Source organism: Aythya ferina (assembly GCF_964211825.1).
Source record: "Aythya ferina genome assembly, chromosome: 5".
Classification (NCBI taxonomy): domain Eukaryota; kingdom Metazoa; phylum Chordata; class Aves; order Anseriformes; family Anatidae; genus Aythya; species Aythya ferina.
The window spans coordinates 45,523,126-45,538,384 of NC_140301.1; the positions used below are offsets into that span (position 1 = coordinate 45,523,126).

Here is a 15,259-nt window from a genome sequence, read left to right on the forward strand (position 1 = left end):
TGGTCACGGCTGTTTCCGGCCGAAAGGCTGAAACTCCAGGAATGCTTTAGGAGCCTGAAAACGTGGATTTGGGAGGAAATCCACCGTAGCGGGCGGTTTCGGCTGGGAACACGAGCCGCTGCTCCCGGTGGAGGACACCACGCCTGCTCCAAGGCTAACAGCGGGATCTGGGCATTTCCACGGGGGCTGTGGCGTGCCCTCCCGGGTGCCGCCACGGCGGGCGTGCGGCCAGCACGAGCGCATCAGCGTCGGTGTCACCTCCTCACCGGCACAAACCGAGCGCTCAGAGCTGTCAGGAGCACAGCCAGCGGGCTGAAACTCCTCCGTCCCCGTGTTTCTCCTGGAAAGCTGCAGCTCAAGGCAAGACGCAGCCCGGCTCGCTGTGGGGAGCTTCCAGACCCGGGCATCTTCCCTGGCAGGCATGGAAACCTTTGGAAATGTCCCCGGAAGAAAATAAAGCCCTGTGGGGCTGTGTGGCAGAGCAGCCTTGCCCTGGGGTCTCTGCAAACCCAGCGGCGAGTTGGGGAGCTGCCGGTCCCTCCGTGCCCGTGGGGGCACCACGAGGGGGCTGCCCAGATGCTGGTGTCCCCGTCCCCCTTGATCCCCGTGGGCTCCCAGCCCAGCGCTGCCTTCGGCCGCCCGAGGAAGCTGAGCAAGACCAGAGCAAGCGTCCCAGCTCCCTCTAGGGCCAAAGCAAAGAAAAAGGCACTTCAGAAAGCTGCCCCAAACACCGCCTGCTGGAGCCGTGCTGCGGGGAGCCCCGGTGGGAGCGCCGAGGCTGGAGATTGTGCAGATTCCCACATCTGGGCGTGTGCCCGGTGGCCGTGCTCAGCTCAGGTGTGTTTCACCACGGCCCGGCAGCTTGAAACACCACAAAACGGCCTTGGGAAGTGCTCCCACGCATCCCACTGCCCCCCAAACCTTCCCCGTGCCTGTCACAGGGGGCAGGACCCAGCTGGGGGGCTGCGGCCGTGCTTTGCCTGAAGGAGAGGGTGAGGGAACGGGGTGGGTGCCCGCTTTCTGCTCGTCCCACGGGCACTGATTTGCCAGCAGCAGGGTCCCCCCCACCCCGGCTGCTCCTCCAGCCGGGGAGGAAGCGGCTGTTTTCTGGCAGAGCCAGAAGCCGGTGGCCCGAGGAGGGAGGAAGGGGCCCCCCAGCTGCCCCCCGGGAGTTCTCGCCATGTGCAGTGGCTGCGTTCCCAGGCTGAGCTCTCATTTCCTAGCGGAAACAACCGCATCCCCTCTCCCTTCGGAAGGGGAGCGAGCCCCCCAGCTCGCGCCTGCGGGTGGGCTGCTGTCAGCGGGGACAGGCCTGCGGGGTCAGGGCATCCGGGAGGGAAGGAGAACCCTGAAAAACACGAAAGGGCAGCAGGAGAGCTCCCTGAGCGCCTCCGCGGACTGACGGGGTTTGCAATGTCTGCACTGAGCCCCGTTTCACTCCCTTTTCCCCCCGTGAGGAAAGCACCAGGGCTGGACACCTCACAGCAGCTGTAAGGAGCTGCCCGAGGAGCCAAATACTTGAGACGGGTGACTGGCAGCCTTAGGTATTTGTGCTGCCCCGGGGCAGGCAGACGGGGCTCTGGCGGGTGGCTGATTACAGCGCTGATGAGCCGAGGGCCCGTGGGCAGGAGGCAGCCTGGGCAGGGCTTGGAGCACGCCGAGCCCCGCGCGGGGGTGCCCACCTCGGGCTCACACGTGTGTGGGTTTCGCAGCCTCTGTCCCTCCTGTTGGCAAAGCCCCCTCGTTGAGCAAGAGGGGCCTGACGGGATTTCCATGAACAAACTTCCTGCGGGGAGCAAAGGGCAGCGGGGCCACGCTCCCCGGCCAGCTTCTGCTCCTGCAAACCCCTGGGGGGACCGGGACCGCTGGCAGGAGCAGCAAGGCGAGCCTGGAGCGAGGTGTGGGGCAGGGCTGTACCACGGGGTGTCCCCAGGACCCCATCCTACAGCCTCCCTGGCCCTGCTCTGCCTGCAGGCGATGGCAGCCACGGTGACAGACTCCGGCGGCGTGAGGATCATCACGGAGGTCATCCCGGCCACGGACCCGCGTGCGGCCCAGCTGGCCTCCAGCTCCGTGCCACCCACGCCCACCGTGTCCTCGTTCCAAGTCAAGGGCTTCAGAAAATCGCAGCCCAAACTGCTGGGGGTGAGACCGCGACGTCCCGGGGACAAAGCCCCTCGGTGCCGTGCCGGTGGCAGCGGGATAGGGGTGGGACAGGGCTGACGGCGATGCCCGTCCTCGCCGACACAGTGCCTGGGCATCCCTCTCCCCTGTCCTTTCCCAGACCATCCACATCGTCACCGGCATCATTCACTTCTGCTTCGGGATCATCCTGACGGCGGCGGAGCACAGGGACTTTTCCCTCCCTGTGGCCAGTGGGATCCTCTTTTGGCTCGGGGTCCTGGTAAGCAGGGCACGCCGGGGTTCAGCCCCTCACCACCTGAGAGATCCCAGGGGATCTGCTGCTAGGGGCGGATCCCCAGGTCACCAGGGTCTCCTCGTATGCCCTTATCTCATGCCCACAGCCCCCTGGGGATGGAGGGCTCGTGAGGGCAGACCCGAACACCACTGGGGCTCTAGGACGTGTGACAGGGAAGGCACGGCCAGCAGCTGACTCTCTCCTTCATCTCTTTCCCAAGCAGCTCCTGGTCTCAGGTTCTCTCCTAGTGGAAAGTGACAAAAGAGAGAACATCCTGCTGGTAAGTGCTTTGTGTTGCTTCTGCCACCCCTGCCTACCCCAGCAGCTCCTAGGACCCCCGCGGGCGTGCACCGAGGGCTCATCCCACCCCTGGAGGTGCCCAGCTCTGCGCACTGAGCGGCGTGTGGCCGAGCCTTCAGCCTTCAGGGCATCTACGAGGCCTGGCCACGCTGTGCTCGGATGATGGAGGAGAAGCGTCACGAAGGGTGGCGCTGCTCGAAGCGGCTTCTCCCGTGGCTTTGTCGCCTCGCTGGCTCTCCGGGCAGGGCAGGCATCCGAGTGCCAGCCGCACGGTGCCACTGAGCGCTGCGACCCGTTGCAGGTGAAGGCCTGCTGCGTCCTCAACGCCGGGGTCATCCTCAGCACGCTGGCGGCCACCCTCATCCACGCCACGGCCATCACCCGCAGCGTCCCCGGCTGCACGGGCAGCCCGCTGCTGCAGCTGCGGCAGGAGTGGTGCTTCAACCCCAACACCAAGGTACGGCCGGGGGGCACGGAGGGGGGCACCGGGAGCTGCCGGTGGGCGAGCCGCCAGCCCCGGGGGTCCCGCTGCCGGCAGGCGCTGAGCAACGGGCTGGACGCCGTGGCGGTGCTCTTCTGCCTGCTCGAGTTCTGCACGGCGGTGGCGGCGCTGGCCTTCGGCTGCTCGGCTGTCAGGCGCCACAGCTACACCCGCATGGTGAGCAGCGACACGCGGCCCCCACGCCCCCCGCGGCCCCCACGGCCTGGGCACGGCCTGGGCACGGCCTCCTCCGCCTCTGCCCCACAGGCGCTGTAACGGGACCGGGCACGGGCCCACGGAGCAGGACCGGGCCCCACGGACCAGGCCCGGGCCCCACGGAGCAGGCCCAGGCCCCACGGAGCAGGCCCAGGCCCCACGGAGCAGGCCCAGGCCCCGAAGCCTCAGCGGAAGCCCCTCGGGACCCCCAATAAACGCCCCCCCAACCCCCAGCCGCCGCCTCGCGTCTCTCCGTGCCCGCGGGGGGGCGAGCACCGGGACGGTGGTGGTGGTGGTGGTGGTGGAGGGGGGGGGGGGTGAAGCCGCTGCCCGGCACAAACATGGCGGCCGCTGCCCGGCACTAAGATGGCGGCGCGGTGGGAGGAGGGCGGTGGTGGGGTGAGGGGGGCGCTCTGCCCGGCACCAAGATGGCGGCGGGAGGGCGGAAGGCGGCGTCAGCGCGGAAGCAGGGCGCGCTATGACGTCATGACGCAGCGCCGCCGGGAAGGCGCCTCGTGGAGGATGGAGTGGGACGGGGCGGCGGCGGCGGCGGCGGCGGGGCCCGGGGCGGAGGCCCCGAGCTCGGCCCCAGCGCCCGGCACGGCCCCGGGCCCGGCCCCGCGGCGCCGCAAGGCCGCCAAGAAGCGGAAGGAGGCGGCGGTGGCCGCCATCCCCCGGGGCAGGCCCAAATCGGGGCGCGTGTGGAAGGACCCCGGCAGGAAGAGGTGCGGGCCGCGCCGGGGGCACCGGGCTGCGGGGGGGGGGCGGCCCCGCCCGGCCCCGCCCGGCCCCGCTGCCCGCACGGCCCCGTGTCCCCGGCAGGTTCTCGCTGATGGTCCGGGACAAGCCCCTGCGCGCCTCCTGGGAGCGCAAGGTGAAGGAGCGGCAGGAGAGGAGGCTGGTCCGAGAGCTGGCGCGGCAGCTGCAGGAGGGGAAGCAGCGGCAGCGCGAGGTAACGGGGCTGCGGCGGGGGGCACGGCCCCTCTGGGGGCGCACGGCGAGCTCTGAGCGCTGCCAGGCTGCGGGCAGAGGCTTCTGGCTGTCCTCACTGCACGGTGTCGCCTCCGTGCCCGTGCCCTGGGCTCGGGGCTGTCGTGGCAGAGCTGTCCCACAACCCTCGGTGCGGCCAGGCAGGGCGCCAAGCCCCCTGCCCCACTGTCCTGCCACGTGTCCTGCCAGCTGCGAGTTGCTGGCGTGGGCTAAACTCGCTCAATCAGCTCAGACCTCGTGCCAACAGCTCGGCTTCGTGCAGTGGGTTTGGTGCACGTGCTGCTGTAGCTGTGCAGCTCCCTGGCTGGCAGCTCGGCTGCGCCGTGGGCCGGCGCTGGTTGGGGTGTAAGGGTGGGAGCTGCAGGGCTGGTTTTGGTGCTTCGCCCGCAGGAGAAGAAGCGGCGGCGGGAGGAGAACCTGAAGCGGCGCCTGGAGAACGAGCGGAAGGCGGAAATTGTCCAAGTGGTGAGTCCAGTGGGAAGAGGCCTGGGAGCTGGGGGTGGTGGGGTGAAGGTTATTGCCTCCTCCCTGCCGCGGGAGCTGGAGGAGCCCGGAGATGTTCCCAGGAGCATTAGGCTAAGCTGCAGTGCCTTGCCACCTGCCTGACGGCTGCCTCTTCCCCTCAGATCCGGAACCCGACGAAGCTCAAGCGGGCGAAGAAGAAGCAGCTGCGGCGGGTGGAGAAGCGGGACACGCTGGCCGCGCTGCAGAAGGCGCCCGTGCGGCACAAAGCAGCCACGGAGTGAGGCCAGGGCACCGGGCGGCCGGGGCTCTGCGGGTCCCGCACCTCTCTGGGGCCTCGGTGACGGACAGACAGCAGGACGGAGCTGGGGGGGTCACGCAGGGCTGTGACCTGCAGGATCCAGCTGCTGCATCCCCCTGCCTTGTGAAGCCCCAGGGTGTTGCTGGTGCCTGGGGATGGACGGAGAACTGCTTCAGCTGCCCAAATTTGCCTTTTCTGTATAAAAACAAAGAGGAACTGCTTTGGGCTCGCCTCCAGTGGCTGAAGGGAAGGCTGGCATCTCTCTGCTGGACTCCCTCTGTCTTCCCAGGGTTACAGAGAACCACAACCCCTTGTCCACCAAGGCTGCCCTTCCTCCAGGAGGGGGTCTTCCCCCCCACAAGAACAAACACTGGGGTGGGGGCACCTCTGCTGTGCTGCAGAGGTTGGAGAGGGGCCGCATGGGGCAGTGCAGCCTCCTGCTGCCTCTCTCAGGGCGTTGGGGTGGGCTGGGGGACAGCAGGGAGGGGGGAGGAAGGAAGGGGCTTGGGGCTGGCAATCCACTTTTGGGTTTGGTTTTCTTGCCCTATCATAGGATCATAGAATATCCTGAGTTGGAAGGAACCCATAAGGATCATTGAGTCCAACTCCTGCCACCACACAGGTCTGCCCAAAAGTTTAGACCATGTGACAAAAAAAAAAAAGTTTAGACCACAGGACTGCTCCCTCCAGCTTTTGCTTATGCCGATGATGTTGTAGCTGTGGGACTGGGCCAAGACTTCTAGCTGGTCCATTTTATTCCTCATACTGCGTGTGTGTGTAGAAGCACTTCAAATGCACCTCCCTACTCACAGCACCTTGTGGTGCCGACCAAAGGACCTCACTGGCACACAGTCCCTCTGATTATAGCGCACCGCCCATTAACTCAGCACCAGCATGCCTGGTTTTCTCCTCTTCCCCCTTCAGCTCTAGTTTAAAGCCCTATCCACCAGCCCTGCCACCTCCTGAGCCCAAATCCTTACCCCTCTCTGAGAGAGGCGCATCCCACCTGGTGCCAGCAGGCCTGGCATCACGTAGACCTTCCTGGGATCGAAAAACCCCAAATTCTGCCAGTTGCACCAGTCCCAAAGCCACGTGTTAACGTGGTGAGCCCGCTTGGCAGCATGGGCTGCCTTGCCTTAGGCACCCGCTCCAACCGAAGTAGCTTTCATCTACTTAATTGCTCTGACTGTCTTAATTGCTCTGACTGTGGTGTTCCAGAGCCTCACGCCTGTTAGATAAGGGTGGATGGGGAGGGGAGGTGGGCAGGGACAGGGCTCGCCTACCACCGCCAGCAGGAACGGGCCTCCATTCCCCCCCCGCCGTGGCCTGGGTCCCCTCCTGGTGCCTGGTGCCTGGTGGGATGAGACGGCTGCAGGAGAGCGGTGAGGGGCCCTGCCTGTGCTGTTTGCTGCGCTCCTGGTCGCAATAAATCTGTTCCTGCTCCTGGCTGCGCCTTCTGCCCGTGCTGAACCGAAGCGCTGCGGCTGGGCGGAGTGCTGGGGGGGCAAGCCAAAAGCTCCCCCGAAGCAGAGGGAGGGGAATTGTGCAGCGCCCATGGAGGGGGAGCACGGGGAGGGGTGAAGGACCCTCCAGGAGCCGCGGGGCGCGGCGGAGCCGAGGGTCAGCGTCCGGGCGGGCAGCGCTCCCACTGCTTCCTGGGTTAATGATTGACGAGACCGCGTGGGGCAGGGTGGGTGGCGGGCGCTGCCTCTCCCAGCCGCCTGTCCCAGCGCCCGACACCAGCCCAGGCTTCGCTTGTGCATGGTAAGAGGGAGCTCGGAGCCCGTCCCTGTGGTTTTGGGGCTTGCGAGTGGCTTCCCAGTCGTGCCGTGTGGGTGAGCGCAGCCCCTCGTCCCTGGGCAGGGCTGGTGCCGGGGCTGTGCAGAGCTCCCGGCTCTGCCGTGGCCAGGCTGAGCTGAGTAGAAGCTGCGTGGAGCTGGGGGGCTGGGACTCTGACACCAAAGCTCACCCGCAGCCCCTCTGCCTCGGCCGGTGCCGGGGACGAGGGGTCAAGGTGAGCGGGGGGGACACCGGGGGTGACGCACGGCGCCTCTGCCCCCAGGTCCACCATGGTGGAGGTGACGGTGACGCCGCAGTCCTCGCTGGCCGACCGCGCGGTGCAGGTGGTGGTGCGGGGGCTGTCCCCCTCGCAGCTGGTCACCCTGCGGGCCTGGCTGACGGACGAGCACGGCGAGCGCTTCCAAGCCCGCGCCTTCTACCGCGCCGACGAGGCGGGCGAGGTGGACGCCGCCCGGCACGCCGCCCTGGGGGGCAACTATGCCGGCGTCTGGCCCATGGGGCTCTTCTGGTTCCTGCAGCCCGACAGCCTCTTCCGACGGCTGGTGAAGCGCGACGTGGCGGGCAGCCCCTTCCTCGTGCACCTGGAGGTCTTTGACGGGCTCTGCCTGGTGACGGGGCCGCAGGACAAGCTGCTGGCCTCCTGCACGGCCGAGCGGTGGTACGTGGGCCCCGGCGTGCAGCGGGTGCCCATCCGGGAGGGACGGGTCCGGGGGGCCCTGCTGCTGCCTCCAGGTGAGCACGGGGGCGCCCCCAGACCCAAAGGGTCTCTGGGCCCCCACCCCGGTGGCTCGAAGCTGGAGAAGAGCTTGGGGGGTGCCTCCTTGGTGTCACCCCCGTGGTGACGGGTCCCGTGCTGCCCCGCAGGGCCAGGTCCCTTCCCGGCGGTGATTGACCTGTTTGGGGGTGCGGGTGGCCTCATCGAGTTCCGTGCCGGGCTGCTGGCCAGCCGGGGCTTCGCGGTGCTGGCGCTGGCCTTCTTCGCCTACGATGACCTGCCCCGCACCCTCACCCAGCTGGACCTGGAGTACTTCGAGGAGGCGGCCAACCTGCTCCTCCAGCACCCCAAGGTGAGTGCTGCGGGGCGGCGGGTGGCCCCTGTGAGTGGGGACGTCCCGGGGACTGGGGGTGTCCCCTCCAACGAGGCTGTCCTGTGAGCAGGGATGGCTTCCTTGTGCTTGGGGATGGCCAGGTGACTCTGATGAGCTGGTGCCCAGGGACATCCTGGCTCTGGGGCCGTGCTGGTGGCCAGGGGACACCGTGGTGACATCCCACAGGGCGAGTGGTGCCACCAGGTGCTCCCTCTCCTCTCCCGTTGCAGGTGCGAGGTCCGGGCCTGGGCGTCGTTGGCGTGTCCAAAGGGGGCGAGGTGGCCTTGGCCATGGCCGCCTTCCTCCCGCAAGTGGTGGCCACGGTGTGGATCAACGGCACGGCCTTCCTGCATGGCAACCCGCTGACCTACAAGGGCCTCCACATCCCCCCCATCCCCTACTACACCGAGCGCATGCTCTTCACCGAGCTGGGCGCCATGGACAACTCGGCCATCTTCGCCGACCCGCGGGACCCCGCCTGCAGCGCCTCGGCCATCCCGGTGGAGAAGATCCAGGGGAAGGTCCTCTTCGTGGTGGGGGAGGCCGACCGCAGCTTCAACAGCAAGCTCTTCGCCCAGCTGGCCACCGCGCGCATGCGGCAGGACGCCTACCGCCTGCTGTCCTACCCGGGGGCCGGCCACCTCATCGAGCCCCCCGGCTCGCCCCTCTGCAGCGTCTCCAGCCTGCGGGGCAGCCCCCGGCCCGTGGTGTGGGGCGGGGAGCCCCAGGCCCACGCCAAGGCGCAGGAGCACTCGTGGCAGGAGATCGTCCAGTTCCTGGAGCTGCACTTGGGCCCCGCCGCCTCCATCAAGCTGTGAGCCCTGCAATAAAAGCACCCTGGGCACCGACCCTGGGCCTGTGCGCTCCTGCAGTTGCTGACCGAGCACTGCGCTGCCACTCGTTAAGGTTTAATGAGGCTGATAGCAGAGCGGCCATGGCTCAGCCCTTTGTCCTGGGCGTGGGTGCGCTGAGCTGGTGGGAGCTCGGGCCTGTTGGAAAGGGATTTTTCCCCAGGCGATGCTCAGGAAGCCGTCTGGTGGACAGCAGAAAGGGGCAGGGGCGTCCGCTGCTCTGTGCCCACAAAAAAACCCAAAGCCTTCCCCAAAAAAGGTGAAAACCAAGCATGCTTCCAGCCTGCTTTGTGGGGCTGGCTGTCTCCAAGGAACTGCACTTTATCCTCCTGCAAGGGGGAATTATGGCCCGTTGGTGCCCGGCTCCTGCAGCTGGGGCTTGGGGGCTGAGCGCCAGGAGGGAGCGGTGGCTCCGGGGCTCCTTGTGGAGCAGGACAGTGGCTGCCAGAAGCAGAGCTCAAACCCCAGCATCGTAGCTGGCAGCAAAGAGCTGCCTGCGTGGGGCTGGAGCAGGGCTGGGACAGGTCTGGAGCTGGCTGTAACCCCAAAGCTGGTGGCGGTGTCGGGGTGATGGAGTTTAAGTTCCAATAAGGGCAGGACCCAGAAGGGAAACTTGGACGGGGGCCTGGGAGGGGAGCGTGCAGAGGGAACCCACGAAACGCTGCTGTCAGCAGCGACCCGAGGGGAGCGAGGTCCTTCCCTGCACTGCGGGGCCGAGCAGCCCTGCCCGTGCCCCTCAGCCTGGGCAAAACCCAGTGTTTGTGCCCCGTCCATCCCTTGGTCATGCCATGGGTCCTGCCCCGGGCACCCCAGCACCATGAGGCTCGGCAGGGCCAGCGGTGCCACGCAGGCACAGGGGCAGCCACGGGAGGTGAGGGCAGAGCCGAGGGGTGGCCGGTGGGGACCCCTGGCCCTGTGCCCTGCTGGCAGCAGCAGTCTCGATTCCCCATTTGCGGGAGCAGTTCTCCTGAGCCCTGCAGCAGCGGGGCACGGTGCTCTTCCAATGACTTTCGGTTCCCCCGCAGCACCACAAGCGGGGCAGGGCGAGGGCGAGCGGCAGCCCGGGGGATCAGGGCACAACCCCCCCTTGGGCTTTGCAATGGGGGGGCTGTGTCTGCTCCCCTCAGCGCCCCAGGAGCGTGCCAAGGACCCCACGGTGCTGCCGCAGGAGCTGGGGGTGCCACAGGAGCTTTGGGCACCGTGACCTGGTGGAAGAGGTTCCTGCTGTGGGGCTGGGTGGTCTTTATGCATCCCTTCCAACCCCGACCCTTTGGAGACGCCCCCACCTAGACGTGCTCCTGGTCCCATGGCCAGCAGGGCACCTGATGCCACCGCTGTCACCGTCACCTGGTGCCAGACCCCACGCCCTGCGGCACGGGAGGAGGAAGGAGCCCAGCGGTGCCTGCGTGGTGCCGCTTCGGTCACTGCTCTGGGTCCAGCTTCGCATCCTGCCGCCACCGAGTCTCGGTTCCCCGTTCGCGGGGCCGCGGGACAAGCCGTTCCTTTGAACAACTTTCGCTTCCCCCCACCGCCCTGCCATCGCCCCGGCGGGCTGTGGCAGCGGGGTCGTGCTGGCCTGGGAACCCCGGGAAGGGCTCGTCCCCCGTGTGGGGCAGGAGGCACCGTCCCGTCCCTGCTGGTCATCTGATTGCCCCCCAGCCCCATGGATATAAAGGCACGGCCCCGCCGCTGCCCCACGGAGAGCCCCGCGCTGCTCTCAGCACCGCCATGGGCTGGAGCCTCTCCTTGCTGCTGCCGCTGCTGCTGCTGCTGCCCGCGGGGCCGCGCTCTGCCCTGGCGCTCCTGCAGTACCGCTACGACTGCGGCGACTACGGCATGCAGCTGCTGGCCTACGCCTCGCGGGGCCGCGCCGTGCGCTTCAAGGTCGTGGGTGAGTGGGGAGCTCAGGGACCCCGGTGCCACCCCGACACCGGGCTGAGCCACGTGGCTTCTGTGGGGTTTGGGGGGTTCCCTGCGCATCCCCAGGGAGCATCGCGGCACGGTGCTGTGCACCGGGATGGGGCCAGCAAGGGGATGTGGGTGCAGGGCCACCTGACGTCCCCCCTCGGCACCCCCGCAGATGAGTTTGGCACCCGCTTTGAAGTGGCCAACTGCTCCATCTGCCTGCACTGGCTCAACAGCGGGGCGGACGGCGCGTTCGTCTTCTCCTCTGGCTACGAGGGCTGCCACGTGCTGGTCAAGGTGAGGCCGCGTCCCGCCCCTGGGGTGCCCGGTGGGGCAGGACGGGGGGCGTGACAGCCCCTCCTGTGCCCCCCCGCAGGATGACCGCTATATTCTGAGGGTGCAGCTGGAGGAAACGCTGCTCAGCGGGGTGGCGGTCGCCTCCTACGAGGTGAACATGACCTGCCCGCAGCCGGCCAACTACGAGACCGTCGCTGCCACGAGCCTGCGTGGCCAGCTCGAGCCCGTTCGGGGCAACGGCGTCCACCAGAGCCAGGCTGAGGTCCTCGTCCCCCAGGCTGGCCTCCTGCAGCACGTATCCCAGTCCGCCCTGGCTGTCCCTGGCCCCCAGCTGCCCCCCCGGCCCCCCAGGGACCAGGTTCACCCCGTGGCGCAGACGCAGCCAGCTCTGGGGCTGCAGCGCCAGCCCAGCCTGGGGCTCCCGGGGCTCCAGCCCCAGAACCAGGGAGGAGCAGCTCGCCCCCTCAGCCAGCCCCAGCCAGGCTTCATTCGCCCGGCTCTGCAGCCCCAGAATCAGCACGGGGCGGTGCACCCCGGGGGGCAGAGCCGCCCAGGCCTCCTTCGCCCGGGGCCCCAGCTCCAGAACCAGCCTGGACTGCTGCACCCGGGGGTGCAAACCCAGACGGGTCTCCTTCGTCCAGGGCTTCAGTCCCAAAACCAGAACGGATTGGTGCACCCTGGGGGGCAAACCCAGACGGGAATCCTTCGCCCGGGGCTTCAGTCTCCAAACCAGAACGGATTGGTGCACCATGGGGGGCAAACCCAAACCAGTCTCCTTCGTCCAGGGCTTCAGTCTCCAAATCAGAATGGATTGGTGCACCCCGGGGGGCAAACTCAAACCGGTCTCCTTCGACCAGGGCTTCAAACCCAAAGCCAGAACGGATTGGTGCACCCCGGGGGGCAAACCCAAACCAGTGTCCTTCGCCCAGGGCTTCAGCCCCCAAACCAGCCTGGGCTGCTGCATCCAGGGGTGCAAACCCAAACCGGTCTCCTTCGCCCAGGGCTTCAGTCCCCAAACCAGAACGGACTGGTGCACCCCGGGGGGCAAACCCAAACTGGTGTCCTTCGCCCGGCACTTCAGTCCCAGAGCCAGAACGGATTGGTGCACCCTGGGGTTCAGACCCAGCCGGGTCTCCTTCGCCCGGGGCTCCAGCTCCAGCACCAGCCCGGGCTGGTGCCCCCCGGCCTGCAGCCTGGCTCGGTGCACGCCGGAGCTCAGACGCAAGCCGGCTTTTCACGCCCAGGGCTTCATCCCCAAAGCCAGGCGGGCTCTGTTCTCCCCAGCCTTCAGTCCCACGCCAGCCTCCTCCGCCCCGGCCTCCAGAGCCAGGCAGGGCTGCTGCAGCACGGCCAGCCCCGACCGGGGCTCCTGCGCCCGGCCCTTGCGCCTCGGCCGGGGCTGGTGCACCCGGGGCTGCAGCCCCAAGCCCAGTCGGGGCTGCTCCACCCTGGCCTTCACCCCCAGCCTGGTCTGCTGCGCCCCACAGCTCTCTTCTACCCCTCGGCAGGGGCAGGTGGGTCAGGGGGGTGGGCAGGGGGCTGTAGCCAGGGCGGGGGCATTGCTGGAGGGGCTTGGGAGAGCAGGGGGGTGCTGAGGGTGGGCAGGGGGGATGCTTGGGTGGGAGGACACTAGGGTGGGCAGGGGATGCTTGCACAGGAGATGTTTGGGGTGAGCAGGGGGGTGTTTGGGGTGAGTAGGAGATGTTTGGGGTGGGCGAGGGGATGCTGAGGGTGAGTAGGGAGATATTTGGGGAGGGCAGAGGGGTGCTCAGGATGGGCAGGGGGTTGCTGAGGGAGCCCCCTCCCAGCCCCCTGCCCTCTTAGGCATGCAGCTGACGCGGGAGCAGTGCCAGGTGGCAGCGGGGCGTTTGTCCTGCATGGCCCCGCAGGGCCGCGATGCCTGCCTGCAGGCGGGGTGCTGCTACGATGACACGGACCGTGCAACGCCCTGCTATTACGGCAACACAGGTAGGGGGCTCGGGGGGGTCTCCCCGTCACCTGCCGGTGCCCCGCGGCCGCTGCCTTGCCCGTAACCGGTGCCGCCGCGTGCCGCAGCCACCGTGCAGTGCCTGCCCGAGGGGCACTTCGTGCTGGTGGTGCCGCGGGGCCTCTCCGTGCAGCCCTACAACCTGGACAGCGTGCGCCTGGCCAGCAGCACCCAGCCCGGCTGCCAGCCCGCCCAGACCACCGAGGCCTTCGTCATGTTCCACTTCCCCGTCACGCAGTGCGGCACCACCGTGCAGGTTGGGGACACAGCCCCCGGGGATCTGGGGCCGGGAGGTGGGCGAGGGGAGCCTGATACACACACACACTCACACACACACACGTGTGTCCCCCCCCAGGTGATCGAGGACCGGCTGATCTATGAGAACCAGCTCATCTCCACCATTGACGTGCAGACGGGTCCCCGCGGCTCCATCACGCGGGACAGCGTCTACATGTAAGGAAGGGGATGCAGGGTGGGGGTGTGAGGCATCAGGACCCCCCCCAACACCACACGGCTCACCCCAATGATCCCCCCTGCAGCCTCCACGCCCGCTGCATCTACAACGCCAGCGAGCTGCTGCCGCTGCGCCTGGAGGTGGCCGTGCCCCCCACCGCCGCCCCCATGGCGCAGCCGGGCCCGCTGCGCCTGCAGCTGCGCATCGCCACCGGTGAGCGGCCCCGCGGAGCCCCCCCGGCTGCCCCCCTGCCCACCCGCCGTGGGCCGCAGCCCGCTCAGCATCGTGTGGTTCTGCAGATGAGAGCTACGGCACCTACCACGCGGAGGGCGAGTACCCCCTGGTGAAGGTGCTGCGGGACCCCATCTACGTGGAGGTGCGGCTGCTGCAGAAGACCGACCCCAACCTGGTGCTGGTGCTGCACCAGTGCTGGGCGGCCCCCAGCACCGGCCCGGCGGCTGAGCCCCAGTGGCCTCTCCTGGTGGATGGGTGAGCAGGCGGGGAGAGGGTGGCCGTGGGGAGTTTTGCCCGTCCTGACCCCGCGCCCCCTCCCCAAGGTGTCCCTTCGCTGGGGACAACTACAGGACGCAGCTGGTGCCCGTGGGCCCCGCCTCGCCGCAGCTGCCCTTCCCCAGCCACTACCAGCGCTTCGTCGTCTCCACCTTTGCCTTCGTGGACACCCCCTCCATGGCGGTGCTGGAGGGAGAGGTGAGGGGTGGGGGTCCCCGTGCTGTGGGGGTCCCCTCGCTCTGCGGGACACGGAGCAATTTGTGATCTGTCCCCGCTGCTCGCAGGTGTACATCCAGTGCAGCGCCTCCGTGTGCCACCTGGCGCAGCCCGAGCCCTGCCGGCCCTCCTGCCAGCTGGCCGTGCCCTCCCGTAAGTTGGGCTTGGTGTGGGGAGGGGCCTGACCGCCCCTGGCTCTCCCCCACACCAACCCTCGTGATGTCCCCTCCCCAGGAGCCCGCCGGGCAGCAGGGGACAAGGGGACAGCGAACGCCGTGGGCACGGTCACCTCCCAGGGCCGAGTCGTCTTCCCCAAGAGGCCTGCGGCGGGGAGAGGCTGAGCCCTGCGCTGCCGCTTCCCTGGGGCACGGGCTGCCCTTTTCCTCCTCCTCAACCCCGAAAAATAAACCAAAGGAGAGCAGAGCTGTGGCTGCAGGCTGGCAGTGCTTTGTCTGGGCTCCGTCGCAAAAGAAAAAGGCTGAAGCCTTGGAGCTGCTGTGGCCACACAGCCTCTGCCCCCTGCTCACGGCCCCTCCGGCAGCACAGAGCCGGGGGGGGAGGGAGGGGAGCACCCCCAGGCCCCTGCTCGCCCCCCGCCCCGGCAGCAGCGCGCCCCTCCCCAGCAGGCTGAGCGCTGCTAAGGTGAATAATTCTTTATTTCCATCCTGAAACTAGTAACTGCTTACAAAACCTGCACAGGGTCCCCCTCCCTCCCTCCCTCCACACGTGCCCCCCACAACCCGTCACGAACTCCCACCCGCGCACGCTGGGCGCATCGCTCACAGCCACGGCAGAGAACCCAAAGCCTGAAAGACAAACACCAAAACTGGAAAAGGAGAAAACCAAAACAACAAATCCATGAAGCACGGGGAGGGCGACATCCAACTAACTTCCCCTCTCCACCAGCTAGAGATGGGGAGCCTAAAGGAGTAACGAAACCCCCTCCCTCCCTCCCAACCCCCCCGAAACCCTCCCTCCCCAC

At 68.0% G+C, this 15,259-nt stretch overlaps 4 protein-coding genes across 8 annotated transcripts; all 4 read left to right on the forward strand.

Annotated features, from left to right (window-relative positions):
* Positions 1–1,219: 1,219 nt before the first annotated feature.
* LOC311438328 (membrane-spanning 4-domains subfamily A member 4A-like) lies at positions 1,220–3,649 on the forward strand. Of its 3 annotated transcripts, XM_084522623.1 has the most exons (7): positions 1,220–2,145; positions 2,285–2,404; positions 2,640–2,699; positions 3,021–3,176; positions 3,258–3,377; positions 3,468–3,510; positions 3,551–3,649. In XM_084522623.1, exons 1-6 carry the CDS (start codon positions 1,606–1,608, stop codon positions 3,474–3,476), a joined length of 1,005 nt encoding a protein of 334 aa, XP_084378749.1. In that variant the 5' UTR covers positions 1,220–1,605; the 3' UTR covers positions 3,477–3,510; positions 3,551–3,649. The 3 variants fall into 3 exon arrangements, with proteins under 3 accessions (XP_084378749.1, XP_084378748.1, XP_084378750.1); XM_084522622.1 differs by having other exon boundaries at positions 3,468–3,649; XM_084522624.1 differs by having other exon boundaries at positions 2,643–2,699; positions 3,468–3,649.
* Positions 3,650–3,767: 118 nt separating this feature from the next.
* Positions 3,768–5,389, forward strand: CCDC86 (coiled-coil domain containing 86). The gene is made up of 4 exons (XM_084522639.1): positions 3,768–4,141; positions 4,239–4,368; positions 4,797–4,871; positions 5,033–5,389. The coding sequence occupies exons 1-4, from the start codon at positions 3,783–3,785 to the stop codon at positions 5,150–5,152; spliced, it is 684 nt and encodes a 227-aa protein (XP_084378765.1). The 5' UTR covers positions 3,768–3,782; the 3' UTR covers positions 5,153–5,389.
* Positions 5,390–5,651: 262 nt separating this feature from the next.
* LOC311438322 (acyl-coenzyme A amino acid N-acyltransferase 2-like) lies at positions 5,652–8,928 on the forward strand. Of its 3 annotated transcripts, none has more exons than XM_084522615.1 (4): positions 5,652–5,791; positions 7,232–7,701; positions 7,834–8,036; positions 8,288–8,928. In XM_084522615.1, exons 2-4 carry the CDS (start codon positions 7,239–7,241, stop codon positions 8,873–8,875), a joined length of 1,254 nt encoding a protein of 417 aa, XP_084378741.1. In that variant the 5' UTR covers positions 5,652–5,791; positions 7,232–7,238; the 3' UTR covers positions 8,876–8,928. The 3 variants fall into 3 exon arrangements, with proteins under 3 accessions (XP_084378741.1, XP_084378739.1, XP_084378740.1); XM_084522613.1 differs by lacking the exon at positions 5,652–5,791 and adding an exon at positions 6,791–6,933; XM_084522614.1 differs by lacking the exon at positions 5,652–5,791 and adding an exon at positions 6,914–7,004.
* Positions 8,929–10,438: 1,510 nt separating this feature from the next.
* On the forward strand, positions 10,439–14,706 carry ZP1 (zona pellucida glycoprotein 1). Its single transcript, XM_084522597.1, has 11 exons — positions 10,439–10,799; positions 10,989–11,110; positions 11,190–12,624; positions 12,935–13,078; positions 13,166–13,353; positions 13,453–13,550; positions 13,637–13,764; positions 13,851–14,040; positions 14,109–14,259; positions 14,346–14,430; positions 14,512–14,706. The coding sequence occupies exons 1-11, from the start codon at positions 10,637–10,639 to the stop codon at positions 14,616–14,618; spliced, it is 2,811 nt and encodes a 936-aa protein (XP_084378723.1). The 5' UTR covers positions 10,439–10,636; the 3' UTR covers positions 14,619–14,706.
* The last annotated feature ends 553 nt before the right edge of the window (positions 14,707–15,259 follow it).